The sequence below is a fragment of the Pungitius pungitius genome, chromosome 15, assembly GCF_949316345.1.
Source record: "Pungitius pungitius chromosome 15, fPunPun2.1, whole genome shotgun sequence".
In the NCBI taxonomy this organism is placed as follows: domain Eukaryota; kingdom Metazoa; phylum Chordata; class Actinopteri; order Perciformes; family Gasterosteidae; genus Pungitius; species Pungitius pungitius.
Window position 1 is genome coordinate 3,334,179 of NC_084914.1, and position 14,444 is coordinate 3,348,622.

The 14,444-nt window shown below is 42.9% G+C and overlaps 1 protein-coding gene across 5 annotated transcripts in view; it reads left to right on the forward strand.

Moving 5' to 3' along the window:
• Window positions 1–6,112: 6,112 nt before the first annotated feature.
• The window catches only part of st18 (ST18 C2H2C-type zinc finger transcription factor), a 39,188-nt gene continuing 30,856 nt past the window's right edge, over window positions 6,113–14,444 (forward strand). For 2 of the 5 annotated variants that reach the window (XM_037457369.2, XM_037457371.2), the window contains exons 1-2: window positions 6,132–6,324; window positions 7,322–7,496. In XM_037457369.2, the coding sequence (XP_037313266.2) occupies window positions 6,154–6,324; window positions 7,322–7,496 (346 nt within the window). In that variant the 5' untranslated portion in view covers window positions 6,132–6,153. Of the gene's footprint in view, window positions 6,325–7,321; window positions 7,497–14,444 lie in introns of all 5 variants that reach the window. The other 3 variants (XM_062557627.1, XM_037457370.2, XM_037457372.2) reach the window with 3 other exon arrangements.

The following is a 14,444-nucleotide window of genomic DNA, read 5'->3' on the forward strand; positions in this document are numbered from 1 at the left end:
CAGACTTCAAAAAGGCTTCAAATCGGGGCCCAAGAACGATGCGGCCCTCATGGAGAAGGAAGCCCACCAACATCACTTTCCCAGTTCACAGCGGGGAGCATAGCAGCTCTCTGCCGAGCACTCTCTACCATGTGGGTCTAGGGGTGTTTTAACAATGTTTAGCTCTATTTTCTCCATTTAGCATAAGCCCGTTGTCACATTTGGACGCCTCCTTCGTAAATTGATGGTGTGATTCCTACAATTTCGGGGACAGGCCTGAATGACAAAATATGCAACACAACATTCGATACCGAGGTGGCTGGCAAGCACCAACCATGTGCACTGGACAGGCTCTTAGTGTAAATGTTTACAACCCCCCACTGAGCTCAGTGCTGCTGGGAGTCACTCTCATCAGGCTGAATGGGATTTAACACGGCCATGTGTAGCCTGCAGCTAGTTCCACCAAAAAAAAAAAAAACCCCGGCCTTTTACTCGCAAACAAACTTATTTCTGTGGCACTCGACCGCGTTTCTTCAGCAGCAGAAAAGTGGCCGAACTGCATGAGCAGCAACTTGCCATCAGGCCTAAATCTCATTGTTATAATTATTTTTACTAAATATCTTGCCAAAATGTAATGACCTAATTTAACAAGAAAAGTGACAATAATGAAAACCTCCCTAATTTTTCAGTTTGAAGTTGTTGTTTTTTTATGAATTAGATGTAGCACTAAAAGCCAGATGGCAAAGTGTTTTCAAGGAAATACGAAGAATTCCAACAGAAATCAGTAAGCCACAAACATTTAGATTGCTATCAATATACATGTTACACATATATGTCAAACACACATTAATTAAGTTAAACCATCTATGGCGTGCAAATGCACACATGGAAACATGTTTCTTAAATCAGCTTTTGATTAAAGATTTCCGAGTTAATTTAATTGAGTGGACTTGTTCTGTAAGTCTGTAACAGCAGAGTTTTAAAACCTGTTCTAATTTGACTAAACTACATTAAATGACACATTACATAGATGCCCTCCTCATGTAGAGTTGATGGTGCTGCGGACTTTAAGATGACATGCCTTCTTGACACCAAAGTTTTTTTTTTTTTTACTTAATAGTAAAGTCACATGACACAGATACATTCAAATGAATGTCTTCTATCGCTACCATGCAAACAGTTCAAAGGTAACCCGAACTTGCCTATGTAAAAAGAGCATTAATTCATCACAAACGTATTCCAATAATTGTATATTAGGACAGGTATCTCAATGCCGCTTTCAAATGCCATCAGCATGAATTCCAAAGACGCCTTATAATGGCTTTTCTTTGCATGTCAACACAGGCTGGAGGCACCAAATTAAGGTTTAGATGGGTAAATGTGAAATCTCACAACGATGTCAGGGACAACTCACAAAGGCTGTCATACATCCTCAGATCTTGCCCTTTGTCACCGATATCTTCTGTATTTGAAGATAATACACAAGTTCTATTTGATTTTCCAATATCTCTGACACTAGATAGACGGAGCTGCAAATAAACAAGCATTATTTGTCGGGTAAATATATGCATGAACTTCGAATGCTGGATAAATGAAAATAAATGGGAAAAGCCTTAACATAACATTTATATTTTCGAAATCTAAATGGAACGAGTGTGCAGAAGAAGAGCCAAGAGGCATTAAGGCAGAAACTGCAAACCAAGGAGTAAATCGACTTAATGCCATCACATTTCCACCCTATTCATGCCTAAGAAAAGGGTTATGCGAAGAGATTAGGTTATATATCTGCTGTCAGCGACTGAGGAGACCAAGAAGAGAACTTCACCTAAACAGAACGACGATCAAACAGGCGTGCTTTAACAGACATGCTTCATAATCTCATCCGTTATTGTCTCCTCTGTGCCTTGACTACAGGTTCAGAAGGAAAATCTTAGACAGGGGCAGATTAAACGTGTGATGAAATGTCTGAGAAATATGTGCGAACGCGCAATATAAGGATGGTTGATTTTCTACCCACATGACGAGCATAATCACTATTAGTAACACATATCCACATAAATATGATAATTCAAATTTTAAACACATTTATTGGGTTCATATTGGAAATCATCACCATCTGATGGCATAGTTTTATGGATAATTACCGCCAAAGAGATAATGCAGCATATGAAAGGAAGGCTTTGAGGCTTCTCCACTCACTGGGAGGAGAGTGCGTAGGTTTAGTTGTGCATCTGAGCCGTACCCAAAAGGCAAATATGGGCAAAGTTGGGTGACAGGCATCCAGGCGTGGGGTTAACAAGATTGCATCTGCCGAGGCAGGAAGTGGAGGATGTAACTGAACTACGTATTAAAAAAAAAAAAAAGGAAAATTATTTTCACATTAACTTCAATTCCATCCGTAATCCCACTCCAAATATAGATGGAACTATTGCATTTCCAGTGGAATATAATTATTCAAATACCCTATAGTGCAAATCCCATTAATATAGTGCATGACTGTTTTTGATTTTCCACCAGAGAACAAAACGGATAAGAATCCAGTAAACATTCAAAATCTGTTGTCTTGTTTCCGCTAATGCAGCTTACTGACAAGTAAACAATCAATACAAATAGTTCTGAAGTGTCTGAAAATAGACGGGCGATTTAAAACTGTAACTAACAGCCGTGCAGTTTTTCCAGCTGCAGTGCAGTGTTGAGGAAATGACACCAGCTTTGATGGGTTGTATAGCTTTTGAGATGAGCCTCTTTATGCCGCTTGCAGTTCCATTATGGCTTTGTTCGAAAGCTTGTTTACCTGCTGATAACATACACTGGTGGATTCAGGAGCACCGATCCAAAATCTGCTGCCAAAGTCACTCAAGTCTCATTGTGCTGCGGGAGGGAGAAGAATTAAATGTTTATGCGGAGGGGAATGCGAATGCTAAATGTGAAATCAAACTATGGGACCAATAAGGGATCAGGATAACTTTGCCAGGTTTTATTTTTAGCCCCGGTTGCAATGCTAGCTCTGTGAGACATTCTTCATTTTAGCCCCTGTGCATCTGTGTTGCTGAGGTTCTACTGAGTGAGAGAAAAAAAATGTTAGACTGTAGATTATCATTCTTTTTCAAATGGGTCGAGCAGAACCCATCCGATTCAATCGTGCTGCATATTAGTTTAATTAAACTGTGAGGACCTGCCCCGCCTGAGAAAAAAAAAATAATACCTGGTCACGGTGCCGTTTGTATCTGATCGCATTTGATATCAAATAACCAGCAGATCAAAAAAAAAAAAAAAAAAAGCTCATCAAAATGTCACCGCCGTACATCGCTTGGATATTTTTTTTTGGATTCCGCTGTTAGAAAAGCTGCGGCCCCGGGGTCAAAGGAACGGCCCCTTGGTTTGCATATTAAAGCGGATTTGGTGGACCTCCGTTAGCCGCGCATCCCCACGCAGGCAGGTCTCCAGGGGGCCAGCAGGGCCCCACAGACGGGCGGCTATGGGGGCCAGGTGACCCTGTCTCCGAGGTTAGCAGGAAACACTAAAGAGGGATGGGCAGGGAGCTGAGGAGCCACTGAGTGCGAGTGTGCGAGGCTGGTGATGGCAGCTGTCAATGGTTTGGAAGGAGAAGCAGACAGATTGTGCGTTCTGTTGGTGCAGCCAGTTCGCCACCTGGCAGGCTTTTCCTTGTTAGAACTTCTTGCTGTTTCTGTTCTCATCAGAGAAATGTTTTTCCTCTCATCCTCCGTGTTCAGGGGGAAGTTAAATTTGTCAAAATGTTTAAAGATGTTTGGTGAAATGAGTTTAAAGTGAGCGCAGTCCGACGTGATTTTTATTCAATCGAAGTAAAATAATAATTGATTAAAGGCTGTATATATTTGTGAAAACCTTACTTTGGCTGATGGATTACGTGCTAAAAAAAATAATAATACAGAAATAGAAAATTCAGAAGGTCTACATTGTGAGTTCTGACCTTGTGCGACATTATTTAACTCTGTTTGTAAGAAAAAGGGGGATGTTTTAAGGGGTTGGATTTACTTGTGAAAAAATAATCTGTAACTTTCAAATCCCATCATAGCCGTAAATACTGCTCCGTGTTGTTCACTTGTCAAGAAGAAATGCAAACATAAACCATGAACAGCTTAAAAGTACATTTAAAAATCAAATTTGGCAGTCAGTCCTTGTTCCAACAGGATTAAAAAAAAGTCTTTCATTTGATATAAATATATGCAAAGAGAGTGGTGTGGTGATCTGGGTGCCAGAGGTGGTGCTTTACTCGGGATATTCTGGCTTGGCCCTGTAAGGGACATAAATTAACATGAATTAACACATGCATGCAATAAGAAAATAATTAATTCAAGTTATCCGTCACCTCTTCCATTCCAGGAATCTGATTGACAAGATAAAGTAATGTGCAAACTGCTTTTCAAAGCTAACAGCCTGGAGCACCCCTCCTATTAGTTAGTCATTCCCTCAGTATCACACCCGGAATCTGTCATTTCACAATTTTCTCCTATAATGCATATGTGCCGCTCTCACCACTCCACTACAGCAACTGCCATCTAACAAGTTGACACAGAGAACGATACAATTCACGTCCAGTATTCAGTTCCATATACCGCGAGCATCTGAGGCAGACGGGTCAAGAATATGGTACATTCTGTTCTCTCTCAAAATCGCTAGATGATGCTACCATGATATCCTTCAGAACACATAAGATTAGTGGGGTTTTTTGTTGTGATTTGAAAGATTTACCAGGTGTAAAACATCCATGTCTGTATTGATGTAACGGTGCAATATTTCAAACCTGTTTATTTTTTCTAAATCGTCCCGGAATTGAGTGAGTTTTCAGTTTAAACCAGAGAGTGTCTTTGGATGCGTTTTTCTTTCTTACAAAACTTGGCAAAAAACTAGTTGACACGTAGTGACTCAACACTGACGCACTAAATGTGCATTCACATGTAGCATGCACGCAGTATTCACAGCAAGGTTGCGACTCAAGGGCATGAACGAGAACGCTCGACTGTTTAAAACAGTTACATTGCTCAGGAAACATTTAGCAAATGTGGTGCCAATGACTGAAATGGAGACAGCATTTGCCAATAAAATGTATCTCGCAAATTTTGACAAATATGCAGTTTTAATGTATGGGAAACCCGGCAGGGTTTTTTTTTATTCAACATCATGACATTTAAAAAGTGAGTCGTTAGTCATTTGATGAGCCAATCAAGACCACCTGTGCTCTATAACGTTCAAATAAGCAGGTTGAAGCATTGTCTGCTATGTTAGCTTGTATAGCCTGTTTGCAATGAAGGAGAACAGCATATATTTAGTTATTTAATAGCATTCTCAACTAATTAAATATATAACAATGTTCTAGAATAATATGAAATGACGAGACATTTCATTGTATTCTTGAACAGGCTGAGTAGGAAGGAAAGAAGTAGGAATGCTAGCTTAGCCTGGTGCTAAAGTGTATCCTAGCTGGCAGTGTTTCTTTTTGTTACCTGCATTAATTCAACAAAAACACAAAAACCCTACTGCTTAATTTGACAAATGTTGTACTGTTTGGTTAAAACAGTTAACACAGGAGATGACTACGTTTAGTTCAAGTTTAAAATGAAGCTAGTTAGCTAGCTAATGTGTTAAGGAACCTTGACCCTGGAACGTAGGTTCTACGTAGCATCACAATTTATGTTTGTCGAAACATTTTTTAACCAATTCTTTTCCTCAATTGTACTTACGTTTTAATATCTACAAATTGAATGTTTAAAATACCGTATTTTTTTGTTCAAGATTGGTTGGTATTGGCTTATTTACGCACACATCATATTTTGTTTTACAGGAGAAACTTTTGACAATAGAATTTGTGATAACCGCGGATGTCAACCAGAACGCTTTGGAAGCGTATCACCCCGCTCTCGAAATGAAGTTTCCCGGGACGTAACCGGACATCAAATTCACCGACGGGTTTGGGAATCACGGCTAAATTTTTCACAGAGAGAGAAAATAAAAGAGCATCCGACCGGAGGACAGCGCGCACAAAAGTAGTTCTGTTGCCCGTGAGCGCGGTGTCAGCCGGTCCCCGTCCCCGCGGGCCCTCACCAGCGCTGTGTGCAGGCCCGACGGGACACCGACTGCAGCTCGGGGGACATGGCCTCGTTTGTTCACCGTCCCCCCTCTCTGAAAAGAGTTATGCTGTCTGTTTTTGAATGGACAGCGTTTCTCTTTGTGCGCTGGATCAAAACAGAGGGCAAAGTTAGTCAGCAAGTTGCATTGCTTCTGCATTCTGATTCTTCAAGCCTCTTTTGTATGAAGTTTAGCACAATGTTTTACACTGTGACTGACCTGAATGGCACGCTGGAGGTAGGAACGCTTTTCCCAACTACGAAATAGAACAGGGCTAGAATGTAATTCTGCGATCAAACGTTCCTCATTCGTGTTTCTGCCGTACGAGGCCAACTCGTGCGGGGTCAAAAGCTATAATACACAAAATGACCGAGCAAGGGTTGCTGAAATATTTATATGCTTTTATCTGATCTATTTCCTAACCGCAAGCTATTTGCCTGCGAATCCCTGGCACTTTTGATATTACCTGAAGGCAAATGGTATATAGATTTATACAAGTTATTTACAACAACAGCCAAGCCATTCCTCTGGAAACTAGGCTGCAGATCAAAGGATTGTTTTGATCTCTACTTAGCATATTTGTTTAACCTAGCCAGTGATTCTGAAAAGTGCACAAGCTTTTCGGTGATATGCAGAGCACCCTTTATCCGTCTTTTTCTTCTGTTAGCTCTGGATTTAAGTACTTTCTGTATTTAGGAGACAACTGGATTTGCCAGCTTTTGAAATTTAGTTGCCCACTGCTAGCAGTCTTGGCACTCAGAAATAGATAACTAGGTATGTTCCACTGCTAATCCTGATCGGCCTTGTAATAGTATTTGCGGACGGTACAGCACTCAATTAGGGCATAATGTGCTATTTTTATTTCCTTTGAGTTGGATTAAATGTGAAAACGTGTTGTTGTTGTTTTTTTCAGTTGCCGTCAACCGTTTTACTGTGGGGGCACTTTGCAAAGTATTGTTTTATACTGTTTCAATCGGTGCTGCTCTCTGCATGCAGGACTGCAAAATGTCAGGAGGAAAACAATGTCCAAACGCTCTCTAAAAAAGATGCCAGGGCAATCAGGAATTTTTTTTTCTGGAATGCTTAAGAGAATGCATATGCACACAATGCCCTAATTCTCTCTTACTTTGGGTTTGCAAAAGATGAGCCCAGGTTTATTGAGAGCCAAAAAAGGGGGCAGATGGCTCACAAGAGGGATAAACCTGGGAAGTCATGCTGTAAATGTGTTTTACAGAAAACAATGAAAGGAGCGGACAAAGCGATTGTGGCAAAGTCCTTTGGAAAATGGGAAAGCGGCTCTCCAAGGTCCAGGACCGTGGAGAAGCCGGATGAGCCGTCCGAGGAGAGTGAGGAGGAGACCCTGTCCAACTGCACCTGTGCAGCCCCCCGACTCGGCAAGAAACCAGTCGGTAAAAGCACCCTATTTTCTTATTTCATGTCCATCCGCGCCGCCGTGTCTCTCCGCTTGTTTATTTAATTTTTTTCTTGTGGCAATTTTTAATTATTACCGCGGTGACTATCATTCTTTCTTTTTTCTTTTTTTTTCTTCCTCTCTCCTGCGTTTGACTCTCTGGCCCTGCCATATCCGGTGAACAAACAAACCACATTGTTGGGCAGGAGAATTCCTTTTGAGGCAAAGTGTGTCTCCGATGATACGGCGCTGCCAGAAAAAAAGACAAAGCGAAAAAATAGCAAACACAAAAACAGTCACAGGTGCATGGGAAAAAGAGAGAAGCGAGTGAATGGTCACCGCGGTCCCCAGGAGGTCTTTCAGTGTTAGCCAGTGTGGTGGGTGGACTTCTGACAAGGACGTTGGTCAGCAGCCAGGTGGAGTGTGTAACTGAGAATGCCTCTGTTTATTCCTTTCACATGCTAATGCGGCGGCTCCTGTGTGACTTAAATGCGGCAAAACTTTTTCTTGGGAGTTAACATTTTCGTTGTTTCGGTAGCTTTTCTCTTGCAGCGCGGCGGCGGGATCATTCAAAGGCTCCTCGCTCCCTTCGTCGCGCGCTTGGGACCGTGCCCACGGATAGAGATGCGTTAACCCTCGCCGTTTGTAAAGGAAGATTCTACACTGGTGGAATAATTTATTCTTTACAAACAGGCAGGAATCATTTGTGCTGTTGGGTTTATAAATACGAGACGTGTACATTACATTCAAAGCATATACATGGACATCACCTTGGATTCCTGGGGGTGGTGGTTTATGGGCAGTAAAGCGACACGCTACAACAAACATATCTCTCATCTATCATTTAATCTATTCTGCCTATGTTGGCTCTTATCTTATTTGCAGCTCATTACATGTAGTGTCGTGTAAAATGTCGTCTATGGTGTTTCGTAGATTTTTATCTAGGCTTCTGGTAATGGAAGACCACACACGGGCCCAAGTCCTGAGCAAATGCACCCCTATGTGGCCAAAGTAAGAACAGTGGGGTAATCAGATGAAACAAGCCACGCGGTCCTCACAGTGTAATTGCCTCTCTTTTCTACAGCACTATCTGACTTGTTAGTATAATGGGCTATCAATATTGCACCAGGCATGCTCGAAAAACATATCTTTCATTAGTTTGTGAGCCCGTCTAATGTCTAATCCAAGAGCACAACAGAGCAATATGGCCTCACACTATGGGTCTCTCCATACCTTGCAGCGTGCGGTCTGTAAATAGCTTAAAAGGCAGTGCATCTGCCATCTGCACTTCTAGGAACTCTTCTGCATAACCATTAAAACAAGCTGTCTCAGAGGACAGCATTCGTATTTCAGCCTCAACCCTGAATTACTGTGTGTTCATTATAATTATAAGGGAGGAGTGTTGCCAGGCTAGCCCGCAGAATGCCAGGTGCACACTTCCATAATCTACCATTTTAAACAACTCAGAGCATTAGCAGCAGTATCTACATGCTATTCAGCCATTAGTTCACTTTGGCTTTCATGCTCAAACTCACATCAGTCATCCGAGCATTTTGTTTGCTGCAACAGACATGCCGGAAAGAAAGTGCAATACTTTATAGTGTTCCATTTTCCCTAAGCCTGCTTAGGTTATGTGACTGAGCCATGCCGCTGTGTGAAATTTTATCCCGATACTGGCACTGTATCCTTGTGAGGGAGTCTTGTAAAATAGGTTTACTTAGCGCCTTTGCTGCCATTTTCCGAAGATAGCAAATGCACAGACACTGTCCATGATCGGATTAACTGTTGAACAAAATGATGTAACTCTTTGTCTTTCTTGTGTGGCACAGGTTTCTCTGCTTAAGTGTAGTGGTCATCCACAGGAGAATGGAAACACTCGAACATCCAGTCACATCATTATAATCCATATATTATAAATACAGCAGATGACAGCCGTGGTTAGTCATCCTTTGTCACGTGAATGTGACATGTGACTACCCAGAGTGAATTGCTAAATTCACTAGATTTCACAGATCCTGCCTCAAACTGCAACCACCAACCAAGTGCTCATTTGTAAGGCATTTCTTTTTTAACTTTGGCCTGATGTTCGTCTCCACTGTCGCGGCGCAGGATTTAAATTGCATGTGATAAGTGTGAAAGATTCCATTAAGCATCCACATGCGGCATGAAGCACGCCATGCCAAGTGCACAGAGAACAAGAATGTGCACTTAAGGACATATAGCTATACATCCAAAGTCACGAGGTGTGTCAAGACAAAATGTTAATTACACAATTTATGACAGGAATCGGTTGAAATATCTCCGTGGATATTGCTTATTTACATTTTAATTACTACTATTACTTATTCTTATTTTTTGGATGTGACCATAGCAAGCCCATTCCTCCCCTGCACTAGAAAGGAGCAAAATGACTGTTTTCCACTGGAGGTTTAGATGCTTGTTTATCACTTTTAAATACCATCATCTTTGCTGAAATCCCCTCTCAAAAGAACCTTTCACTTGCTGGAATAAATTCAAATTAAAATTTAAATCCCTCTTTGCATTTCTTCAGCCCTTTTTAAAATAGCTGCCTCCTTTTAGAAAGCTGTTTATGTAGTGATCTGTTCATAATCCAGTTTGTTTCTCAACAGCGAAAAACACAGAAATCGTATTATCACTATCTTGGAGAGATGATGCGAGAAATCAGGAAGTGTAAATGTCTGGATCTGTGCAAGTTTTCAAAGTTGTAAAGCTGAAGGATGTGGAAAAAGCCTTTGAATAAAGTAGTCTGTGACACTACAATTTGACTTGCAAATACACAGAAATATAAAGTACATTGTGACAATGACTCAAAAACATCTCACCAACCTTTAGCAAAGCCAGTGTGGGGAAATAAACAAATACACACCATTCTGTCGCGTTGCAGGCGACGTCGCCTGGCCGTAGATGGATGTCTCACCCGGAGGGGGGGGGGGGGGGGGGTATTAACCCTTCGGGACGGCGGCCAACGGGTCGTGCATATCTCACACCAACGTCTCTTTTTAATCGGAGGAGGTGCTCACCTTCTAATATGCTCAGAGAAACAATGTCCAATCAGAAATCTAACAAACGCAAAACAACAACAACAAAAAAACTTACATTTACATGCAATGCCTTTTGATAACAATCCATTTCAGATGTCAAATGACCCAGAAGAGGCCACAGGGAAATTTAATTTGCTCAAGCTAGATTGGATTTATTGTTTGGAAATAAATTATAATTGTGTCTGCGGAAAGTTAACCAAGATCAAAACAAAAGGAAATCAATGACCCACCCCCATTAATCACTCAAAGCCAGCTACTTGTGCTGAAGAAACTAACTTCATAATCAATTTCTTTGTTTTGCTCCGAAGACATTTGCATTTTAGTTCATGTCAGCAAGCTTCTTGTGTCTGGTGCAATCAAACATTGCAAGCCATCCACATTAATGGAGGTTTTTTTCCTATTTATTCAAGTGCATATCTCTGAATACTCAAGATGATTTTAGCGCATTATGCAAACTACCCAACAAATATTTTAAAGCCGGGAGGGTGTGTGTGTGTGTGTGTGTGTGTGTGTGGGGGGGGGGGGGGGGGTGGGGGGGGAGGTCCTGTTGAGTGGCAGACTTAACTTTCCTGTTGCCTCTCACGCGGTGTCATGGAGAAAGAAAAAGAACGAAAGCGTTTGCTACATCATCTCACATAATGCTCTTTTAATGACAAACCAACCAATGTGCACGCCTTCGGGTTCCTGCTCTGCAGCACCCACGGGACCCGTGGGGGCCTAGACAGAGAGGCCTCCCGTCACTTGTGTCTAGACATGCTATTACGGCCACCGAGGTCATTATCAAAGCACGCGTTTTACACACCTGTTACCATTGTTTGGATGCTCGTTTCTGGCTCAACATCCAAGCTCTTATCTGGCCGAGTGTGGGCGTGCCTGCTTTATTGTCCGCCCTGCCTGAGTAGAAAAGATGGGCCGGGGACCCCCCCGGGGACGCGCGGATCTGGACCTAACCTCTCAATGACACGACACAATGAGCCCACGGCGTGTGAACTACAAAAGCCAGAAATCAGCTGACCGGTCATGCGTTGACTTCTTGGGTGCTCTCGTGTGAGGGCCGTAAACGCCAGGAAGCAGCAGTGACCACTAATGGCTTTCAGTTCGGACATGCAGCAACATCAAGAGACTAGATTCAATTCAATCAATATTTGTTTGGATCCCCCTGATGTGCAAGACTGAACCTTTAATTCCATGTGCACAGTTTACAGCTTTCATTAACTGTGATTTATCTTTTAACCACTGAATTTCGGGCAGTTTGCCGAGTTCACGCGGAAGGACCTGGTACTGACCTCTAATGACCGAGGCTTTTCATTGGTGGACCATTTTCACCTGCTTTTGTACCTACAACAATCAAATCTTGTTTAAAATGTGACATTTAATCAAAAGTTTTTCTGGAACCGCTGGAAACTTTTATACCATTCATTCTGTTATACAGAAATCTCCGTGTTTGGTCATCTCTCACATCTCGTTGAACTGTGTCTTTGGCCACTTAAGTAATTCTATTAGTTTTTGAGGACAACCAAAGAATTTTATACCCCATGAGAGAAACATTCAGTGAAATCTGGACTAAAGACTCAAATATAACAGAGCCCGGGCTCCGCAAGGCGTCAGTTCAAGGCAGAGAAAGAAGACATCCTATATTTGTCCATAAAACCTTTTGAAATGTCATTGAAGTGTCTTCAAAGGACACTGAATGAACATATTGTAAGGTTGCCCACAGTCACACACAAATCGCCCCAAAGGGGATTGCTGGGAAGTAATCTAATCATTTCTTTTAACTGAGACACAGTGACATGCAGTGTAGATAATGATCCCCATGAAAAATGTACTGTATTTTCAAAAGAATATTCCCTGTCTGCTGACATTAACATAAAGATAGTTCTACATCCTGGAGCCATATCAACAACATGTACTTATGTTTGGTTCCTCCTATTTGCATATGCAAATGTTATTTTTTTTAAAACATTGTAATTCAGTCCTTTTATGTGACTTTGTGTGATGAACAAGCGGCATCAAGTGGTTGCACAATAAGGGTTCAGTACCACCAAGAAGCGTTGGTGTCGTTTCAGGACCGGGCTTAAAGCGCCAGAGCTGAAATTAACCACAGTTTAATATAGATGTTTTTTTTCTTTTTTACACATGCATCACATTCAATGGCACAGTGTGAACATGCATTGTTTTTTGGGTGTTCGGGCTGCCATCCCAAATTAACCGCTTTGCTTTGTCGAAATCACCGGGGCGGGGTGAGGGAGGAAGAGGGGTTTCGGGGGGGTCTGTTGAAGTTTCGCTGCTGACATTCTGATCTCGCAGTGCATTAGAAGAATTCAGTTAGACGTGTTTGTGTAGGTTTCACAGGAGGAAGGTATAGTGCTCAAAACAACGGGGTGCTGCCACCCTTCACTTTGCTTACGTCATTTGCGGCAGAATGCAAAAAGCTTTTAGACACAGATGTGACCCATTGTAATACCTTTTCTAAATGCAATCAAACACTTTCTACAAATATGAGCAGGACTTTTTAAACGTGAACCCTTGTTTGACATGTAATTTTGTCCAACCCACTCCTCTTTCATTTCTCCATCAGCTCTCTCCAGCTATGCCCACATTTCCAGTTGATGAAATAGCTTGACAAAACACTAGTTTGTGTTTGATGCCGGCTCTGAACGAGGTCTCTCCCCCCCCCCCCACCCCCACCCCTCTCTCTCTCACTAACACTCTTTTTTTTATTTATTTTTTTTAAAACAGATGTTAGGGCCAAAATAAAATGTTGCATTTTGTGACGGCGGTGCAGCGTAGTCCTCCTCAATATGCTGCTGATTGCTTTACACGAGTTTGATTCTTTTCAGTTTTTCCTTCAGGACACGAAAAACAATCGTCCCTCGAAAACAAGCGTGTCGTGTCCTCGCAGGGGCGAGATTTGTCCGCAATACGCGAACAAAGAGCACGTTATTTGATGAGATGCGCAGATAGAGGATTCCTTACGTCCATACGTTTGTGCGATTATCAGCCACAAACGGGGTGGGGGGGGGGGGGGGGGGGGGAGGGGGGGAGAAAAGAGGGGAAAGCGGGGCAGGTCGAGTCTCTTTTGTACGTCTCTCTCACAGTGTACCACGAATTGGCTCTCGAAGACAGTCAGGAATTAGACTTTCAAATGAGGCATTAAACAAGGTGATGATCAACTGCCAAACCTTAAGTAATGATTTTCTCCCTCCTCAAGTCCCCAGCCTTGCATAACCGGGACGCACCAATCGCAGAAAAAAGAGCCGATGATACATTATTATCACATATTGTGTTCACACGTCGGTCCCCGGGGGACGGGGGGGCTACGGAGAGGCATCTTTGGGTGGCCCCCTACCATCAGCTGGGGAAGAGCTACGCTTGGATCTCGAGGGGGCGGGGGGGGCCCCTCTTGGGTATCACTTATTTTAAACCCTGAGCCGCACCATCCCCTCCGCCACCGCCCCCCCCCCCCCCCCTTCTGCCCCCACCACCACCACCACCACTACCACCCCGCCGCCCCCTACCCTCTCGCCCCAGGCTCCACCCAGAAGTGTGGTTGCCTTTGTCATTGTAATCTGGCCCTGTTTGCTAAACGCTTCCACTGTTTACTCTCTGCTGCGGGGGCTTGTATGAACAGGAGTCAGCAGGACGCAGGGGTGACATCACTTTGGCTGGAGGGGGGGGGGGGGGGGGGGGGGTGGAGTGTGGGGGGAGGGGCGGGCGGGGTTGTTTGAAAAGCTGCATGTGAGATTTCTCGGGGCCCCTTTCTTCTTTCATTCTTCCCCCCACCGTCTCTATCCGGGCCTGTCGAACGCATGAGCTAACTCAGGAGGCTAACATGGCCTTCGGGGAGGAATTACACCTAATTACTTGAATAACTGCTAGGCAGC